Below are 22923 nucleotides of genomic sequence, written 5' to 3' on the forward strand. Positions count from 1 at the left end.
TCTGCATAAATATTAGGGTTAACATTTCAATAGATTATTTTATTTATCAGTGTCAGCTGATTTTGGATATTTATTTGTGCATACTATATAATATTGTGCGTCCCCTATTTTTATTTCCCTAGATTTAGATTACCCATGTCTTCTTAAAAAGTTTATCTTTAAAAACACTAATATACTCTTAAATGCAAATATATCATCCATAACGTACATTTTTGATGTTGTGATGATTAAATTCACTTGCAGCATTTAAAGTGACTGATTGTAGTTTTTAGTGTTTTACTTAACAATACTTTAATTTTAATATCATGCATTCACTGGTTGTCAGCCATAAAATTTACAACAAACAATTATTGGCTTGTTTTAAAAGTCAGAATTTTAATATTTGTCGATGCTGCCTTTTCCTATAAGCTTATATTTTATTAAAACATAAAAGCAGTATTATATAGCTATATCACAGTGTATAATGTTGAATTTATGGAGAATAAAAGTGGAACAATAATAAAGTCATAACCAAGACTGAGGGTTTGTGGACAAATAACTATCCTTAAGTTTCCAACAACTTTCAGAAAGCATAAAAACATATTCATGTGGAGAAGAGAACTTTTTTTTTCCTTACAATCATTTAAGCTAGAGCTTTTATATCAAACCAATATAACACCTTGTTCAACCCAGAGAGCGTTGGACTTCAGCTTCTATTGTCTTTGTCTTGTTCTTTCACTTCTCCTTCAATCCATTAAATTTAATCTTTTCACAGTCCCTCAAAAGGCTCCATTCAACTCTAAATTTGAAAGTCCCTACTGTTTGAAAGCATGATGTGCACTTTACTGCCAGTTACCATGGAAACCAGGTGATTCAAATGGAAACTGTGGATTGGGTTTAAAAGGCAATACTGATTGGATATGTTTTGATTTAACTGACATTGTGTTTGTGTGTATATGTGGTGACTGTGTATCAGTAAGGTGGCAAAATACAAAAAGTGTAAGTCAAAAAGTGGAAAATGCCCAAAACATAGAAACCCAACGTGTGTGTGTGTGTGGTCCTGGTAAACCCTGCATTATGGGGACCAATTGTCCTTACAAAGATTATTCCCCACAAAGATTATTATAGAGATCATTTTTACCATGTGGGGACATTTTTTGTTCCCCATGAGGAAAACAACTTATAAATCTTACTATATCAGGTTTTTGAAAATGTAAAAATGCAGAAAGTTTTTTTTGTGATGGGTATGATAAGGGTTAGGGTTTGGGTTTGCGTTTGCGTTAGGGGATAAAAATACAGTTTTTACGGTATAAAAATCATTGTGTAAATAGAAAGTTCCTATAAAACATGAAAACCCAACATGTGTGTGTGCAGTTAGGTGGGGTGTGGTATTCTGTTTCGTCCTGCTCCACAGGGTGGGACTGTCATTTTATTTTGGTTGGCTGCTTGCTGTTGGTTGATTAGAGCATCAGAGTAGAGAAAAGGATCAGTGAAGCTCTAAGTGTGTTTACAAGAGCATCCATCAGCCAAGTGCTGAAAGCAATAAAAGAGCACACAAACAACAGCTACGATATTCTACCTCGATCCAAAAGCATTAAAATATATATCCTCAAATGATACACGTGACAAGACCAAAAGTAATTTTGTTTTTTAGTATATGTCCATACCTTTTTGTGTGTGTTTGCTCCTTTTGTTAGTATGAATAGAGCTTTACTTTTGCTCAATTTTGATTGATTCAGTATTTAGAAAGACAATATGAAGCAAACCACAACCTCTTGTTGTTTAATATACATTTTAACTTGGACATCTGAAGTATGTTTATACTACTTTGAATTTAAATGGCTATTTCTGTAAAGGCAAATATAAATCTTTTCCTCATGAGCGTCTCAGAGAGTCAGATGAGCTCAGATAAGATAGGTTAATTAGCCAATCAATAACAATTTAACAATAACAGTATCCACCCACACTATTAAGATTACAAATTAATCATGGTAGGCAGACCTCAACAAAAAAATGATCAGATTCTGATTAATGGCAAAGTCGACAGTGTGGTTATTATAGCAGTTGTGACAGCTATCATTTTCAGCAGCTTAAATTGAAACTGTTGTCACTGTGGTCATTAAATATGGACAAAGCAGTGTCCCACATGCAACTCACAGATGGGCAGGGGGAGCCCTTTATGGATGTGTGGGGATAGTCTTTGTAATCGACACACTCTTCAGCTTATCTTGCTGTCCTTGAGGTGGGAGCTTTGAGGAAACCCTGCCATACCGACGCCAGGCGCATTAGGGTGTGTTGATGGGGGCTTACATTGAATGCATAGCATAATTTATGACCACCAACCAGCCAGCATGTGGGATGTTTGGCACAGACCACTCAGCTCAGGAGGAGGTGTCATTCTGAGGTACTGACACATTTGATGGGTCAGTAATTTATAGTTCTGACCTATTTGTTAATTTAGCTAATTGAGAACCATAAAACATGAAATTGCAGTACCTTAAATTTGGATAAGAAAATATTCAATATTACAAAAATGCTTTATTTTGTAAAAATAAAAATCACCAACATTGAGAAATTTTATGTTAGACCACAGTTTGTGACTATATGCTGGTCAGTAAACACTACAGCAGTGAATTCAATATATATAGGCCTTTTCTTTAATTAACTCACACTCAGGAGAATACAGTAACAGGAATAATAAACACCAACCGAACATGCACCGTTAACGCAAGACAAAATGCTGAGAAGAACTAAGGGCTTAAATACACAAGGAGAGGTAATGAGGTAACTAAATGAACATCAGGTGAATGTAATCAGTAACTAAGGGGACAAACTGGCACACGCTAGGAAAGCAGGTAAACTTACATTGATAGGGAACACATACAAACAGGAAAAACAGAACCAAAACACAATGACACTAAACAGACGGAACGGAACTAAAGGGGTGTCGCAGGCAGAGCGACGCCTGACCAAAGTGGAGCTGTTAGGACAATGGTTCCAGGTGGAGCCGACAGGTCGATGAGCCAAGGTGGAGTGATGGGCTCGGCGGTTGAAGGCGGAGCTACGGGATCCACTTGACTAGGTGGAGCTGGTGACCGGAAGATCCAAGGCGTATGTACACAGCATAATTGAGTAGACAAAGGAGGAGCCGAGGAGCTGAAGGGAACCACCGGAGGCAGGGCCGACGGACTGGCTGGTTTTGGAAGAGGTGGGAGAGGGAGGCTGGGTGGAATGGGGGAGAGGGAGGCTGGGTGGAATGGGGGAGAGGGAGGCTGGGTGGAATGGGGGAGAGGGAGGCTGGGTGGAATGGGGGACAATGTTGCTGGCTCACACACCTGGTCAGACTCACTGTGGGGCTCGGGCTCCAGGGTGATGGCTGGCTCAGTCCTTCTATCACTTTGTCTGTGGTGGGCTCAGGTGTTTGCTCTGTGCAGAGTGGGGGAGGTGGCTGGCTGGTCTCCGGGTCTAGTGTGGAGATGGTGACCTCCTCCTCGGCTGGATAGATGGTGAATGGTGATCCACAGTTCACCAGCACCCACTCCACAAATGTGGTGAAATCCCCCTGAGGACCAACACCAGGCAGGCATGCATTTATGCGCTTGGTCAGGCTGGTTATGAAAAACACATACAGTGAGTGGTCTGGAAAGTTCATGAGGCATGGCAGATCTAAAAATTCCTGGTGTGGTCCTCCAAGGCTTATTTGTTCCTGCTCCAGGCAGAGCAGTTTGACAGCTGGGAAAAGGGAGAAGAAAATACTCTAATCTAGGTCTTGTGTTCTGTGACACTATGCTGGTCAGTAAACACTATGGTATAGAAATATATATATATATATATATATATATATATATATATATATATATTCTTTAATTAACTGACACTCAGGAGAATACAGGAACAGGAATAATAAACACTAATCAAACATGCAATGTTAACACAAGACAAAATACTGAGGAGAAATAAGGGCTTAAATACATCAGGTGAACGTAATCAGTAATTAAGGGAACAAACTGGCACACACTAGGAAACAAGGTCAACTTACAATGACAGGGAACATAGTCAAACAGGAAAAACAGAACCAAAACATTTTCATTTTTGATCAGAATGAAACAAGGCAGTGAGGGATAGAAGAACATTCAATGGATTGTTGCTTTCTAAAAGGCTATCAGTAGTAGCTGTAATTATGAGTCTTTTGAGGACATGTACGCTTTTTACAAGTTGAAATCTCGTAATTATGGCAATTACAACATGGCGTGGTAAAATTACATGTGATTTTTATACAGTGCATGCCATTGTAATGACTGTCTGTACCTCAGACTAATTTTCATCTGTGCATCTATCCTGATTAATGTCTTTTTTTTATTAAGAAAACCAAAAAAATTACAAGATGTCATTTAAATTACATTCAACTTTCTCAACATTATAAGCTATTTGGGATCTTTATGACCCCAACGGTTAGGGTTGATGTAGAGGCTGCCACTTGCAAGTTCTACAAAAAAAATAAATATATATATATATATAAAAAAAAAAAAAAAATATATATATATATATATATATATATATATCAATTGGAATGATATCTGGTTGTATGTTAGAATGAAAAAAAGTCCATCTCAGGGTTGAAATGAATGGGGAAATGAAAAAATGTTACTTTTTTATATATTTGTCAAATAAAAAAACTAAATCAACTTATCGGTAAAGGAAGGAACTTAGGAACTTGAAGGAACTTATCGGTAAACGTAACAAGTAACTTAAAGGATTAGTTCACTTTCAAATTAAAATTTCCTGATAATTTACTCACCCCCATGTCATCCAAGATGTTCATGTCTTTCTTTCTTCAGTCGAAAAGAAATTAAGGTTTTTGATGAAAACATTCCAGGATTTTTCTCCTTATAGTGGACTTCAATGGTCTCCAGACGGTTAAAGGTCAAAATTACAGTTTCATTGCAGCTTCAAAGTGTTCTACATGATCCCAGACGAGGAATAAGGGTCTTATCTAGAGACACCATCGCTGTTTTTCTTACAAATAAATAAATAAAATAAGTTTTAACAAAAAAATGCTCATCTTGAACTAGCTCTCTTCTTCTTCTCTATTTGAATCCCGGCAGTGTAGACACTGCTAAGTGTGTTACTGCCCTCCACAGGTTAAAGTTTGAACTAATTGTTATATACTTGCACTAGCATATTGTATATGACAGTTTAGTTCAAACTTTGACCTGTGGAGGGCAGTAATATACTTAGCAGCATCTACACTGCTGGAATTCAAATGGAGAAGAAGAGGAGAGCTAGTTCAAGATGAGCATTTATGGTTAAAATGTATAAAATTTTTACTTTTTTTTTTAGAAAATGTGTGATGGTTTGTCTAGATAAGACCCTTATTTCTCGTCTGAGATCACTGTAAACTGTAATTTTGACCTTCAACCCTATGGGCTCCATTGAAGTCCACTATAAGGAGAATAATCCTGGAATGTTTTCATCAAAAACCTTAATTTCTTTTCGATTGAAGAAAGAAAGACATGAACATCTTGGATGACATGTGGGTGAGTAAATTATCAGGAAATTTTAATTTGAAAGTGAACTAATCCTTTAATTGGGCTAAGTGATCTCTAAAACAAGGAAGTACCGTCGCTATGCTCCCCGACCACAAGCGTGTAAATGCAGCACTATTGGTTCAGAAAGGTTACGGTTAGGTGATTAATAATAAAAGCTGAACACGTGTTTAAAAACGATTAAACTTGAGATTTCACAGCAGTTTTTCATAGTAGGTACACTAATGTGTCAGCTGCTTGTTGTATAATTATAAAACCTAAATGTTTACTGGACAAAAAACTGAGAGGGGGGACTTCTGCCTCATTTCAAAAGACCACCACACACCACTACTCTGTAGCTACAATATTGCGTGATAGTCTTTAAGAAAGAAGAAAAGCCTGGAAAGTTCCCCTGAAGAGAGCGCTTTACGCGCGCCGTCAGTGTGAATGACACGAGCTTTGCTGGAGAGCTGTAGGTTTGTGACGCACGGGTGACCACTGAGCTGCGCGAGGTACTCAGTATCAGTTCAGCTCAGCTCGGGAACACCGGAGAGCGAGAAGTACGGTAGTAATGTTGGGCTCAGAGGACCACGGAGAGACTCGCAAACGCAACGGTACGGGTAAGCACCCCTTTCATTCACTATACTTTCATTACGACTCTCAGTTTAGATTGAAACGGCAGGTGTTGGACCAAACCGAAAGGGGGATAAGTTTGGATGCGCGAGTGACATGCTTTCTGACGAACACATCAATCATATCTGTGATATCAAATACCGACTGTAATGAACTTATATCGTAAGAATGTAGAAACAATGTAGAAAAAGTATAAATGATACATAGTACAAGGAATTATTTTGGAATAAATTATTTTTTTTTTCTTCGCCGAGCTCTGTGATGAAGCATTGCCTTGTTTACTTTGCTGTCAAAACAGGCAATATTCCTCTGGCATCCTGCAAATAGATGAAACTTCAGTGAAATGCGGTGTGAAAGCTCACACAATCTCATTGCTTCAGACAAGCAGTATTACCCCGTCATGATGAATGTGCCTTGACATTTATCATATTTTTCAGTTCATTGATTTTAGTACAAACACATTAAGGGGAAATAGGAGGAGGGTCTTGCTTTCCCCCATCATAACTTGGGAAAATATAACCTGTATTTTATTATATTTTTTTCTAATTCTGTGACCGTACTGTAGTTCATGATATTTGAATGCTATGAGCTGCCTTTGGTGTTTTTATTATGATTTTTATCTAGGGTAAAGTAAAAGAAAAGGGAACAGCTAACACATTAATTCCAGTTGTACTTAGGTTAATTGATTTGATCAGTATGCTGCAAATCTGATGACCCACCGGTGGTTTAAACTCTTACCTTAAAAATTACAACATGGCACATCTCATCAGGCAGAAAACAATGCTTAGCATTACCAATAAATGTGCTGAAAATGGGTGTTGCATGTCTTGTCCTGTTGGAAAAGCCCGTCTGGATGTGTTTGTTAAGTCAGATTCACCGATGCGGTCTGACTCTCATTGCTTGCATGTTTTCTTTCTTTACTTGGGATGAATTGTCATCCGGTAGATCCACTTTCTTGGAGCAAATTTATTCTTCTAAAGAAGGATTTAAATGTGATCTCCTTTTTCAGATTTGCTCATGTTTGTTCACTTTGTGTATTTGGTTGGTGTGCTGTCAGTCTTCGCTTTTGATTTTATTTAGATGAGTTAGCTGCGATTAGAATTGTTAATTTCTATGGAGATGCCCACGTCTTAATGTATCCCTTTACATTTCAAATCGCTCCTTCGCTTATTATCTTTAATCATAATTTGAAATTGCTGAACACCCATTTTCCACATTTCACAGTGGCAGAGTGAAAGCATCGCATAGTAGGTGTGATATGAGAGATGATGCACAGAGTCAGCCAGTTTATTCGTCCACTCTGGCGGGTTTGATGTTGACAAGTCTAGACCGTTTTAAAATGTTTTCAATACCTTACTTATTTAGCATTGCTTTCACTCTTTCATTATGCATGAAACGTGCCAAGGTTGAAGTGTTTTGCCGTGTCTGTCACGGACATGTTAAACATAAAGGGCTTTTTGAAAAGCTGTGTTACGTATCAGGAAGTAAATTGCTCACAATTTAAAGCAATGCTTGGGCTTTTTTCAAGCACAGACTTTTTTGAAGAACACAATAACTCTAAATAACATAATACATCTCTTCTCCTCAAGCTGCGTGACTCCTAGTGAATGCCACATTGTGATCTAAGAGAGGAAGTTCTTAGGCCCAAGGCCATTGCTTCAGGGTGAACACAAGAAGATGATTAAGGATCTTTGCTCAGCATAAAGTGGAGCATATAAACTCAAATAATCAATGTGCAGTTTACTCTTGAGGTTTCATTATATCGATTCTTAAAGTTTTAAGAACAAACCACGTTTAAACAAGCCACTTTCCTACTCCAAGTTGAGCGATGTTGGTGTTCACGTTTACTGGATGTTGATGATCTTCTTGTGTTCTGAGCAGGCGCTGTGGCTGGTGGCACAAACAGATAAATTACCCCAGGAAGAAATGTGTTCAGCTGGGGCAGGATGATGTTTACGTAGTGTCGCTTCTGCAGCGATTGTGACTTTATGCACCTTGCTTTCTCCTCTTCTGAAGATTTAGTCCTGCAACCAATCCTTATTTATAAAATATATAATTACAGTTATAAAATACGAACGGGACTGATTTATAAATAGAAATATGCTTTTAGAGGCACTGATTTGTTGGCAAGGGGTTGTAAATGTTCAGTTTCAGATAAGTGTACAGACCACACTAGTGAGTATGCCAGCTATCGGGATATAGCGTGAAGAGGCAGTTGATTCTGTTGGCAGTACAGGCTGGTGGAAAGGCTGGATTTTCTCATATTCTCCTCCAGTCAGTGTATAACATCTGATAACAGACTCCTGTATTTTGGCAGTATATTTGTGATATGCTTATTTATGTTTTGACATTCTGTCTGGGTCTCTTTTTAAAGGATTTAGATGCTGTACATCTGTCTTATCTTTTATTCAAGTAATACTGAAAGAGGCTGTGTATCAAGAAATATTACAGTCTGAACTGATCATTGTCTCACTTGCTGGGACTGTATATCACCACACAGTTTCATGGCCTCCACATCTAGGCCCACAACAGCTGTTTGGTTGATTGGTTAGAGAAAACATTACATTTCTGCACATTTAATAGAAAAAGACATTGAACCACTGCCATTTACAGTACTTAAAGGCACAATATGTAAGATTTTTATAGAAAATATCCAAAAACCACTAGAACAATTTTATATATTTTGTTCATGTGTGCACTTGCATTATCCCAAAAGTTTCCAACAATATTTAAATCCAGAGAAATCAAATTTTTTACCAGGACAGTAGACATATATCACCGATATATCACGAAAATGAATATGCACAATATTGTTATCGTGGGCACTTCAAAATACCTTGAATAATTATTTATTATAAATTATTCAAATTTTATAATACATTTTAAGAATACTTTCCCCATCAACCATATAAAATGCACAACACCACGTCGAAAGAACACGCGCCCAACATGCCCAAGCCCAACGTGCATGAGAGAAGAGATGCACTGAATGAAAGTGCACATTCACTCTCTGTGGGCGCTGATGGAACAGCAGAAATGCAGCGGTTACCCCGGAAACCTGTAAACAAAGGAGCTGCCCTACTGAACAGTCTTTAAAATGCTTCAAATAGCCATTCAGTTTTTTGTATTTGCAATGTTGTTCATCACAGCACCAAATACTTAAAGGTGCAATATATAATATTTTCTGTCCACTAGAGGTCGCTAGAAGCCTATTCAAAACAAAGACGTAGCTTGATGACGCCAAGTTTGAGCACGGAATCTTGGGACATGTGGTCTTCACATCAGAGCCGGTGGAAATAATCGGGATAAGACTCGGGAAGAAATCATGTTCATGGATGCGATTATTAATGTTACTGTAGTATGAAGCAGAGCAGGACCGAGTGTTGTGGGAGCTGAACGAGGCCGCTGGAGCGATTGTGCAACACACGCCTCACGAGCAGCGAACTTTTATTATGCCACAGCCACCGGCGCCGCTTCCATTTTTCCGGTCATGAGTATGAGGTAACACAGCTCTGTTTATCATAATAGATACATTTGAGAGTGTTGAAAATGATGTTATAACGTTACTCTGTGCGTTTGCTCGGCGGCTGCTGTGAGACACTTGTTGCACACTGCAGTAAGATAGATCGATTTTAGAATATCATATTAAATGCTAGATGGCTTGTTGATAAATGGCATGGAATTAATTTTAAAACGTATTGTATGATGGAAAAAAGCTGTATTACTGTTACTAAAAATAAAGCTGCATCTGATTATGCTATGTTAGCTATTTGACAAAATAGTGTTTTTCTCTGAGGAATGGTAAAGCATGGACAAAAAAATTTGAAAAAAAAAAAGACTAAACGTGTTGAGCTATTTAACAACAATTCGTTTTCTGTCTATAAATATATCAAAACAGTTGTTCCCTCGTCTATTAAAATGTGTAATATTTTAAAGCATCTTCAGTGTTTCCATGATTTCTACAAAATAAAACCGGAAACTGAGGGTAACGCAGGTATGATGCAATTGACAGGCGGCAACTCACACGTCCCGGAGCCTTGGTTAAAATTGCAATTTTCTCACGATTTAAAAATGTTGGAAACATTTGGGATATTGTAAGTACTCAAGTGAACAAAATATATAACCCTGGCCTAATGGTTTTTGCATTTTGCACCTTTAATACGTAAAGACTTAATAGGCTATTTTTTTTCAAATTTAAACATTTTTATATTTTAATCTGGATTACAACATGCCCTATAATGACTGAAAATGTTCTGATTATTTGTTATTGTTCAGTAAAACTTAGTGACATAAGGCTTCATTAGTTAACATGTTAGTTAACTTATAAAGCATTTATTAATCTTAGTTAATGTTAATTTCTTAGTTAATGTTTAATAACTAAAATCAAAAGTTGTAAATATTATTTAATGGAAAAACTAAAACTAGCTAAAACTAACAATGATCAGTTGTATTTTTTATCTAACATTAACAAAAATAATACCTTCTGTAACAAATGTAGCTATCACTCATTCTTAATCTAAGTTGATGCATTAACTAATGTTAAATAATGAGACCTTATTGTAAAGTGTTACCTGTTGTTATTTATTATTCTTCTGCACTTTAATCTGTTTGAAACATTTCACTCTATATTTTTTTGTGTAATGCTTTATTGTATGTTCTGATTTCTTTTTCTTATAAGAAAAAGAGTTCTTAAACCTGTTATACTATGGCAACACTTTTTTTGCAACTTATTTCAATATCGTATTAATACCTAAAGCTAAAGCTTCGGCAATTATCGCAACATGAAAATTTGATACCGTCACATGCCTACAAGGACATGGACCTTGCGTCCATTGCGTCACCTGTCAATGACGTCATAGCCAAGTTACCCTCGATTTCCAGTTTTACTAATATAGATCTACATTACTGCAAAGTGCAACAAGTCTCTCATAGCAGCCACAGAGCGAATGCAGTAACATTATAACATAACTTTCAACACACTCAAATGTAGGGGTGTAATGATATTAAAACTGAACCGAAAAAACGTAATACTCTCATGGCGTACCAAACCCCCCATACCCCCCCCCCCCCCCCCCCCTGCTGCCCCGCCCAGTCATGGCCCATTGGATCTACATGATGAATACAGCATTGTAGCCTAACCAGCATTAACAACCAATAATCGCAATAAGCTTCGCGTTTTGTTACTTTTGATAAAAAACAGAGTGCTATTTTTTTTAAAAATCTGTCCATTTTATCACGAAATTCAAACAAAAAATGCCATTTTGATGCTCTTTGATGTGTGACAGATCACTGTACAGGGGCCTCATTTCACGCCAGTGCGTTCATCTCTTCCTCTTTAATACTAGTTACAGAATAAACATGAATGAATATCTGAAGGTATGTTGAAAGATACAGTACAACTTGAAACATATAGTATCTCATGTAATCGCTCAATCAGTGTTTCAAAGGTAGAAAGACGTCAAAAAACAGCTTGTAAACACTGTCACGAAGCGTTTACCTCAGGAGAGTACACAGCTAGTTAGTTCGCCAGAGAAATGCACTCTCACTAAATATTAGGGCTGGGCGATATATCGCATGCGATTGTTAAGCGCATTTCTTCAGTAAAGCCGGTTCCCTGATTACCGCTAAATCGCCATCACCTGCTTTCAAATGGAGCGGCATTTAATAGACAGAGCCGTAGTTCACTGACAAGCCACGCAATATCACGTTCATTATCGAAGGCGATTCATCTGCAATATGAACGTGATATTGCGCAGCTTGTCAGTGATCTACGGTTCTGTCTATTAAATGCCGCTCCATTTGAAAGCAGGTGATGGCGATTTAGCGGTAATCAGGGAACCGGCTTTACTGACGAAATGCGCGTGACAATCGCATGCGGTATATCGCCCAGCCCTACTAAATATATGCACTATAGTATCCTATATATTCATTATATTTTACTTTACTTGTTAGTGATGTCTTGATTATTTAATGTAATCTGTCATGAAAATGACTGCCACTCATGCGACTGCAGCATAAGCATAATAAAAGCTCCGCTGGACTCGAGATCGGTGTGTATCGCAGGTGTCTTTCATTAGCATTTGCTCCAAAGGTCTCATTCTGCTTATAAGTACATAGTATATTTTTTACTATTTTTGTTAGCCTTTTTTGATTGAAGGAAGACTAATAAACCAGTTTACACCAGATATTTGAGTCCAACATCTACTCTGGGAAAGTTGCCAGCATCACTGCATGAGTATTTACCTTCTCAGTAGGTACAAAAATGGTTTTGAATGTGATTTCTATCAATGAACTGCTCTTTCTCAACCCATTCAACTTCAGATTACAGTGCAGTTCCTGTGTCTGGTGTCGTTTTTGACAAATGTGTGAGAGACAGTTTTGAGGTGTAAATAAACAAAAGAAGGGCTGTTTAGTATTTATCCTTCTATTTTTTCTTTTGTGTTAATAAGATAAGGAACTTTTAATAAACCGTCTAAAAGGAAACAAATATCAATAAGAGATTAGTGTAATGATGTTGTTTGATATATTATTTCACATTATATTTCATTTTCTTTAACATTAATCTGACAACATTCGTGATTCTTCTGAAAAGGATAAATTTGAATTATATATTCTACAAACAGTAGTTGGTGCTCCTGTTGGTGGAGAGTGAAGGCAAATTTGCGCAGCTACATTATGATTGATTAAGAATGAATGATTGATGTAACTATAGTGTCAGAATCTTCCTGGTAGAATTAACACATAGGTTTCCATTTCTATTTGCACACATGAGGGACCGATAAGAACTATCAGTAAGGACAGATAGTGGTGTGTGTATGTGTTTCTAAGCTTTGAAGGGCATGAGGGTGATGACACCTGTCGGGTAATAGCTGCACTGGAATGTAAACTGTTGGGCAGAATGCTTTGCTCTTAAATATAGGATTTTCTCTCTGTGTCATTTCGCTCTTCTCAGCTCATCACTCTCTCTTAATCATTCATTACCTCTTCAATCATTCTATTTTCATGGCAGTGAGTGAGCTGGTGATGGAGAGAGACGAAAGGTGAGAAACAAAGAGAGACTGAATTATTTGCAATACAAATTTAGGTTTAGAGTACAGAATAGCAACATACATTAAGTGTGTACATTTACTTGTATGTTTAGTCATTTAGCAACAAAATAGCAACATCGCAACAATATTTGCAGTACACAGTACCAAGTTTCAAGAGTAAGATAGAGTAGTAAGCTGGAGCAAAAGGGAAATGCAGAAAAGAGAGAACAGTTTTTTTTATTATTAATTCATATATTTAAAATAGGACTATGAGCAGTGCCTCCTTCAGTATTGTTCTGTTTGTTTAACCATCGATCCACCTAGTGAAATATCATTGAAAACTGGATTTTTTTTTTTTTTTACTCTTTTTAAGTTAGTTTCAGTGTCGACATACTTTAACAAACTAATGTACATATTAAACAAATGTATGTGGGTCAATGACGTGACGGGTCATTTTTTTGTCCAAAGGCCTTAATAATAATAATTAAAAAAAAACAAAGATATGTCATCCGAAGTATGCAAGGTAGTACAACTAGATCTATTTTATTGAATCCAAAAGGTTTTAATTATATTTTGCTATATATAAAGGTATTTTTAAAGGTTTTGAAATGTCAAAAGGTCATTCGGTTTAACCATCCAAAGGCCAAAACAGCCATTTCATTTGTGATTAAAATATCTTAAAATTTAATAAATGTATATATTTTTTAATTCTGGCATGATTTTATAACATCATCTATCCACATAGTGCAAAAATGGTATTAAAATTATGTGTAGAATTCATTGCTTTGTTATGAGAAAGAATGTCCAGAAAAATAAATTTCATTGATGTCATCCAGAGTAAGTCGTGTGTTTAATATCATGTGACAGGATGTGACTTCATTCAGACACCTGCAAAGGACCACATGGTCATGAAGCAAAGTAACTAACTCTTTTTAACTATTTGAAAAATTCATGTTTTCTCTTGCTCATAGGCATGTCCCGCAACAGGTCATTCAGTACAACCGCTATAAAACATGGAAAATGTAATATTTTAAAAACTAGTAATAAATATAAAATGTTTGATTGTCCTTTTGTTAGCTAGATATCAGCCTGTTAGCATTGTTTGAAAATATTGTCATTCGATACAACCAAAAGTGTCATTCAGTAAAAAAAAAATTTTGTTAAACCAAAAGACTTTTTTGGTGACAAATTTTGTCCATCTTGTAAATGACAAAAGCAGTGTTAATTGATTGTAAAAACCACATAATCTCATTGTTAACTCTTAATAAAACTTCAGAATTAATTATATCTCCATTAGGTTTACACTTTTAAAAACCTTATTCGTCAATGACCCATGTACAGTAGCCAGAATAAGCATTTTAATTCTAAAGGGTGGAAGATGGTCTGGACAGTTTTTGGTGTTAAAAAAAACTAGACAAAATGTATAGATGGACTTCATAGATGGACACGAAGTACATGGTCTCTTTAAAAACTTTAATAATGTCATTCAAACTTTGTGTAATTTTTTTCTTTATATAATATGATTTTTTTTATGATGTTTATTTTTACAATTACTATCTCTGCTTTCCTACAAAATTTCAAATAGCATCAATAAATCTTCTCAGCTGTTTGACCAGCTAAACTGAGAATTTTAAGCAGGCAGTTTATTGGATGGCCTGGGCTTTCCTGTTTAAATGAGCTGACAGACATGTGACAATGTGACTTAATGAGACATGAGATGATATAATGAAAGCGTTTAAAGTTAACCCTCTTCAATATACTTTTTTTTTGGCCTAACCAGCAGCAACAAGCTGTAGGTTTTATTTTTTGTTTTTATTTTCTGTGACAGCCTGTTCAGTAGCTCACAGTGAAATCTCATTAAAAATCCCACTCCAGATAACGAAATATAAAATGCATGTTAAAAATAGGTTCCGAATGGCTGTTATTGTGCCGCGTCACACACAGCATATTCTCTTTCAGTGTAGACAGACGCAATGCTTGTCACTGGAATGTGGTTTGGACAGGGTGTAGTATGTGCACACGTGTATATGTACACCCTACTCCGTCATGGTGGCTTTCATCACTTCAGCAGACAGTGCGGTCAAGTGGGAGAACCCCTGTCAACTCTCTTTCCCCTTTCCCCGTAGCCCCAGCTCTGTTCTTCTCACCCTCTGCTATGCTTTTCCCCTGTGTATAAGTGTGTGTCCTTGTACATGTGCTTCTGTAGCGTGTATGCTATGGTGTATGACAGCTGTCTAGGCCCCAAGGGCATGCAACCTGCCCTTTTCTGAAGCGAGCCTCCAGCGCCCCCTCATCATGCTGTCTGAGCTCCCCGCTAGTGAGTGCTCGACTCTAGGCTGCGGTCAGCGGGAACTGGCCTCTTCTCAGCGGGGGCCAGAGGTCTGTAGGGTTAATGTTTCAGCACTGTGACCTCTCTCATTTCTCATCACCTGACAGCCGGTGGCTACCGCTGCCTTTCTCTTACCTACTGTACAGGACACGCATACATATGGAGACACAAATCAAACAGCCTCTATATATTTAAGTGTTCAACGTCTGCATGGGTTACAATTAAAGGTTAAATGTTACAATTAACAACAGAGCCCAAATTATTAAATTATTTTTCATTTATTTTTAGATATGATAATCAACACTTGTTTGCAAATTGTATGCAAATTTGTAAATTGCATATAAGGCAGTATTTGCATTAACTTCTAAATCTGTTTCTATTCCAATTCAATGTTAAAATATATTAATTTGAACATACATCAAACAAATACATTAAATAGTCAAGACAGGTTTAAGTAAAATATAATGAATATATAGGCTAATATAGTGCATATATGTAGTGAAATAGTTTATTTCTCTAACAAGCTGTGGACACTGAATGGCATTTCTGAGGTAAATGCTACGTGACATATTATTTACAAGCTGTTTCACTGATGTCTTTCCGCAGTTGAAACACTGATTGAGTGATTACACCATACCTTCAGATGTTCATTTATGTTTATTCTGTAACTAGTAGTAAAGAGGAAGAGATGATCGCGTTCACTTGCGCTCCGCGCTGCCGCTTGAACTGAAGCCTATACAGCGATCGATCTGTCACGCTATATTAAAGAGCGACAAAACGGCATTTATTGTTTGAATTTCACTATAAAATGTGTACCATTTGTGTACCGAACCGAAAGATGCTTACTGAAAATTTTAGGTATGAATACGTGTACTTTTACATCCCTATATGTAGTATAATGAGGTTTTCAAGCAATGGAAATTACTGAATTATTGACTTCCGAGAAACATTAAACTAACATTTATAAAATCCAACACTCAAATTTTAAAGACATGTAAATTACATTTCTTCTGTTGTTTTTTTTATTTACAGAACTGTTAGTTTCCCTGTGTTGTGTTGTGAATACATTTTTATAATTTTCAATTTTAAGTACCTTTTTATTTCTACTACTTTGGATGATTAACATTTTTGGTACTACTTTGTCCAATGTAAAATGCAGGTCCTGCAATAAAACCATATGAGAATCACTGGCTTGCTTAGTGCCACAGAGAGATTTTGTGCTGGTCGACAGGGAGCCAACAAACACTCTGTAAACAGAGATGGTGTGTGTGTATAGGAACAGGTTGGCATTTTTCTTCCCAGGCACCTTTAAGCCTGTCTAACATAAATGAGGGCACTGTTTGCCTTTTAGCAAGCAGCAGAGTGTTTTTATATGGCTATATGTGTGTGTTAGGTGTGTGTGTGTGTGTGTGTGTGTGAGTACCAGCAGCTTTTTTCTCTCAGAATGAGTGGAGTGTTAAGCAGCCACTGCTTCTCATAGAAGTGTTTCAAGGTGAGCTGTGTGTGTGTGTGTGTGTTTGTAAATGCCAAGTAGATGCCACGCAAGTAGATATCTGGAGAAAAGGGGTTCACCCTTGAGAGATTTTATATCTAAAGCTGTGTTAAGTTTCAGAATGGAAAAAAATAGACTCTTTTAATGACGTTCAAGGTGTACCGTGCACTTTCCATTTACTCAAATCCAAGATGTTTGTCTTTCTTTCTTCAGCCGAAAAGAAATTATTGGCTACCAATGCGTTGAAGGTCCAAATTGCAGTTTCAATGCAGCTTCAAAGGGCTCTACATGATCCCAGATGAGGAATAAGTATCTTGTCTAGAGAAACTATTGGTCATTTTCTAAAAAAAATAAAAATAAATAATAATAATAATATTTAACCACAAATGCTCCTCTTTCACTAGCTCTGCGGTGCGCCACGCATTTCGTAATCACGTTGGAAAGGTAATGGGTGACATAGGCGGAAGTACCGAGCAAGTGTTTACAAAGTGAACGCACAAAGACTAAAGGCCCACTCACACCAAGAACACTAACTATAAAGATAACTAAAACAATAACTATATTTGCGTCCACACCAACGAACGACGACGGTCTGTTTATTCTAATCTCACGCGCAGCAGTTTCAAAGTAAAAATTTTTTTGCTGTTCTTGTTGCATTTACACGGCTTTAACCAGCAGATGTCCTCAGCGTGCTATGTTTCAAGTGAATAGCTAATGCAATCGATCTAATCTAACAGTGAATTTAGTCGACGAAATCGGTGGTTTCAAACTCAATTCCTGGAGGGCCACAGCTCTGCACAGTTTAGCTCCAACCAACTCCAACTCACACCTGTTTCTGTGGCTGCGTCCGAAAACCTAGGAAGCTGTCTTGCTGCCTCACTGTCTTATAAGAGAATGACTTGTACGGCAGCGTTTCTGCATGAAGGCTCCTCACAAAACTGATTTTGGACAGACTTCTGAGGCAGCGTAACAGTTTAATGATCTACAGCAATATAGCGCGAGCTTTGGTGAGAAGTAAACAAATATTTAATTATTACAGTAGTAATTTCTCTATAGAAATTATATCAAAATTGAAATATGTTGGTCAAAATCGTACATTTATACACAAACTGAGCAGCAAACGCAACTTTCGGACGCCATCTTTATTTTTGTAGCTCAACTGTCACAGAATGGAAAGCACAGGATTGTGGGATATCAAAGGCAGCTAAGGATACATCCATGCTTCCTTCAAAAATCGATCTAAGGAAGGTATCTCATGAGACAGGAAGTGAAGCTAACATTGGATTCGGACATGCCTTGATGTCTTACTACCTTGAAATGTGTCCTCAAAAGGCAGCATTTTCCAGTTTTCGGACACAGCCATTAAATCCTGAAGACCTTGATTAGCTGGATCAGGTGTGTTTGATTAGGGTTGGAGCAAAACTGTGCAGAGTTGTGGCCCTCCAGGAATTGAGTTTGAGACTGCTGACCGAGTCTTTTTCACTGCAGTTTGAAAGGAAGCAAGACAACATGTTTTCAAAATTAGCGCTGGATACCTGAGGTAATTTTATGTTACACTGTTTGCTAGCCTGGCATAATTATCTTTTTGTGGACCTTGGTGTTTAACTTCTCCGTAATGACATCTGCCATTTTAAATGCACAAGTGCTTATAATAGAACGGATTCTAATTGGCTGTCAGTGTTTTATCGTTCAACAGCTGGAAAAAATGTTGTGAAAGTGATCCCAATGATAGCGTTTCTCTTTATCATTATTGTTATAGCTGAGCTGTTTTTTTTTAGAAAATGACAGCTCGTTTCACTAGATAAGAACCTTATTCCTAGGCTGGGAAGCTGCAATTTGTACCTTCAACACGTTGGTAGCCGTTGAAGTTCACTATATGGAGAAAAATCCTGGAATGTTTTCCTCAAAAACCATAATTTCTTTTCGACTGAAGAAAGAAAGAAAGACATGAACATCTTGGATGACATGGGGGTGAGTAAATTATCAGGAAATTTTAATTCTGAACTGAACTAATCCTTTAAAAGTGAAGTTATGAGAAGGTCTCCTACTGACTTCCATTGTTAGTCTGTTCACCTTGAGAAATTACAACATTGTAATATTTGCATATTGAGTTGCAACTAGTTTTCTTTCTTGAATTTCCTTGTCTATTGAATTGTTATTGGTCTTTTATTCCTTGCATCTGTTTTATCACCATAGTCGCCTTTAGGTGGCAGAGAAGCTGCATTATATATCATTTTGCATGTGCCGCTAAATGCGTGTCATGACATGCATTTATTCGTCAGTTTAAATTTCAAATGTGTTTGTGACTGCTGAGTATTTTGTATAACTCCATCCCCACTGCTGTTTAGAAGTGTAATCATTAATGATGTTTAATGAACTACATTGTTGTTGAAAAGCAACAAGCAGATGTTAAGCTGAAAGACAAGCCTTCATTTGAACTGTCTCTCAGTCTCTTAGTAGAATGAGGTTTAGAAACAACAGTGATAATTCTTTTGTGTACGTGATGTGTGATGTGTGTGAGTGTTTTTGTGACACATCGGGACACAAATGTGTATAATGACATGGGTATGACATAGGTATTATAAGGAGAGGGTGACTTATGAGGACATTACCCCATGACCCCATTTTTCAAAAGGCTTATAAATCATACCGAATGAGTTTTTTTGTAGTAAAAATGTGCACAGTTTCCTGTGATGGTTAGGTTTAGGAGTAGGGGTAGTGTAGGGGGATAGAAAGTATGGTTTGTACAGTATAAAAACCATTACGCCTTTGGAATGTCCCCACAATTCACAAAAACAAACCTGTGTGTGTGTGAGAGAGAGAGAGAGAGAGAGAGAATGCATCATGGTAAATGAAACTGGCATGAATTCCCAGCATCCCTGTGGATTGAGAGAAATGATAGGTGTTAGTCAGCTGCATCAGGCTAGGATTATTTTTTATCGCACACACACAGCCATTTGAGTATTGACATACACTTCTGCCATGGTTAGAAGGCTCTCAAATAAACTTCCAAATCATCTGTATTAGCATGTTGAAGCACTCTCTAATGGCATCAATGCTCTTCTGATGTTTTTATGAATGTGCGTGTGTGTGTGTGTGTGTGTGTGTTAGACAGGGAGAGACAGAGAAACCAGAGACTGATTGCAGTAGAGATGATTTAGCTGTGTCATGATCAAAGAGCTTCTTGAACCTTCCAATTTGCTGTAGTTTTGTTGCTTCCTTCCATCTTCAGGTCCTCCTGTATGAACCTCCAGACTAACCTCTCTGCCTCTGTAATGGCTTACAGCGAGCGCTGCTCTGATTAAAGCTGAGATTATGGGAGTGATTGTTCTGCACTCGCACTAATCCCTCCCCATGCTCTCTGATACTGTCATGCATGTGTATTCACTCTTTCTTCACACGTGTACATCTGTTTTCACCTAAATGGATTTTGTATGCATTTTATGTATGTAAGGATGGATGGGTGGTCAGATGGATGGATAGATGAGTGGAAGGGTAGACGGTGTTGGCAACAGCATATTTGCGTAACACTAGTTACATATTATGACTAGCGCTTAGTTTAAGTTTACCTGTGCAATTGTTAGTTGTAATGTGTTTATGCGGCTATAGCTGATAAGTCTTATATATATATATATATATATATATATATATACACTACCGTTTACCATTTACTTTTTTGGGTGAACTAACCCTTTGAAACATTTTTTTTAAATTTCTTTAGAAAGAATAATTTTACTGACCCCACAATGTATGTATATATCCCAAGATATGGATTATTTGAATCTATCTTCTTCTAAATACATTGTTAGTGCATCTTGATGTGATATTTTTCTGGTAACTGCTAAGAGTAAATAGTAGATACTGTATAAATAGCAACAAATAGCTTGTTGTTTACACTAGGTGCAAATAGCAGTAGATACTATTCACACAAAGTGTAAATAGAAGTGATATGCTATTTGTACTAAGGGCAAATTGTCTGAGAAGTAGTGGGTGGTGTTAGTGAAAATAGCCTCTGCCATCATGTTTGACTATGTGCTTTTAGTGTACAGTGCCTTACTGTAATATAAATATAATTGAGGTATTTGTCATTATTGTTATATGATCTTGAATGAATGGCCTTGTCTTCAGTATTGCTGACAAAATCAAAAGTCGTGCATCATAGGAAACAACAAAGAGGCAAAGCTCACCTGAAAACCTTGATGTGTTTGGTGTTTATTTGTGGAGGTGCTGCAGTGGGGAACAGTAATGAGGCTCTCAAGGACAAAACACACCCCTGCTCCTCCAGGTCTCCCCATGTGACCCCCAGCCCACTCCGATATCCACCTCAGGCGGCATGCTTGTGAAGCAGGCTCTGGGGTAGATGGTGACGTCTAGACCGGCTGACTCACGCTGAGCAGGCAGACTCTTGACTTTATATCCCCTTATCTCTCCATTTTTCTTCCTCCTTCCATCTATTTTTACTTTCCTCTGTGTCTCTATATCTCCTGATCTTTTTCCTGATGACTTCCTAGCAGGAGAGCATGCAGAACCACGGATATGGGTTTCAAGATGAGAAGGTGAAATTGTGTTTTCTATCAGCTTTTTTTTTTTTTTTGCAGGGGTTTTGTGATGTTGGTACATAGGCATGAAGAATCCACAGTGGGTGATTAAAGATTGAGCTGCAACACTGAGTGATTCATACTCTGAGCAGGAGAGCAGCTTTTGAATGTTCATATCAGTTCATGAGAGGAGTGGATGAATAGGTACTTCTCTGTGTGTGTGTGTGTGTGTGTGTGTGGATGTTACTGTTGGTGTGTGTGTGTTTGGTCAGTGAGTGAACTTTCCCTTCACCTGATGATTAAATGTTCCCTTTGCCCATGTAGCACACACATAGAGCCAACAGTTAGAACAAGACCACACTGTGTGTGTGTTCATTTATGTGTGTGTTTGTGCTTTAGATGGTGATCTGGGTTTGGTGCGGAGGAGGTATGGGTGCAGGGGATGAGAGGGTGGAAAACACTGGAGCTCTGTACCTACCCAAACACGCACACACACACACAGTACATGTGCTAAATGGACTTGCCTTATAGATTTTTGCTGGTTTTATAAAAAGCTAATTATAATTATTAGGGACAAACCAAAAGCCTTGAGTTTAAACGTTAAAAATAATTAATTAATTAATTAATAATAATAATAAATATTTTTAATTCTAAAATTATACAACTTTTTTAATATTAAATCAAAATGATTTATTATCATTAATGAATTAATTATTATTATTATTATTATTATTATTATTATTTAGTTCATGCTATATCAATGGCAGTTGAATTGGAAAAGTATAAAATAGTAAAATATTTCTTTTTGGTGGAGATGTACGATGTATTGTTATCTGCTGATTTTTACATAGCCTACTTTTTAATTGGTATTTTTGTGGATATATATTGGCCATTTTTGGATTAATTTTGTTCATACTCTTACTTTTTATTTTTACATTTAGATTACCGTCATCTACCGTTGTGTTCAGTTAGTTAAACACAATGAATAAAACTGATAAATGTAATCTTTTATTAAAGGGATAGTTCACCCAAAAATGAAAATTTGATGTTTATCTGCTTACCCCCAGGGCATCCAAGATGTAGGTGTCTTTGTTTCTTCATTAGAACACAAATTTTAACTGCAACCACTGCCGTCTGTCAGTGGTATAATGCAAGTCAGCGGGAACTTGGACTATAAGAGTAAATAAAACACGACAGACAAATCCAAATTAAACCCTGCGGCTCGTGACGACACATTGATGTCCTAAGACACGAAACGATCGGTTTGTACGAGAAACCGAACAGTATTTATATCATTTTTTACCTCTAATACACCACTATGTCCAACTGCATTCATCACTCGATTCGTTTGGTCTGATCGCGCTCTGACAACGGCAGTGATGTCTAGCACTCATTGAAG

The 22923-nt window shown here is 37.2% G+C and overlaps 1 protein-coding gene across 7 annotated transcripts in view; it reads left to right on the forward strand.

Annotated features, from left to right (window-relative positions):
- Positions 1–5679: 5679 nt before the first annotated feature.
- The window catches only part of znf385c (zinc finger protein 385C), a 113670-nt gene continuing 96426 nt past the window's right edge, over positions 5680–22923 (forward strand). For 3 of the 7 annotated variants that reach the window (XM_048209431.1, XM_048209439.1, XM_048209462.1), the window contains exon 1: positions 5682–6124. In XM_048209431.1, the coding sequence (XP_048065388.1) occupies positions 6076–6124 (49 nt within the window). In that variant the 5' untranslated portion in view covers positions 5682–6075. Of the gene's footprint in view, positions 6125–22923 lie in introns of all 7 variants that reach the window. The other 4 variants (XM_048209471.1, XM_048209478.1, XM_048209447.1 and 1 more) reach the window with 3 other exon arrangements.

The sequence above is a fragment of the Megalobrama amblycephala genome, linkage group LG1 (genome assembly GCF_018812025.1).
Source record: "Megalobrama amblycephala isolate DHTTF-2021 linkage group LG1, ASM1881202v1, whole genome shotgun sequence".
NCBI classification, from domain to species: domain Eukaryota; kingdom Metazoa; phylum Chordata; class Actinopteri; order Cypriniformes; family Xenocyprididae; genus Megalobrama; species Megalobrama amblycephala.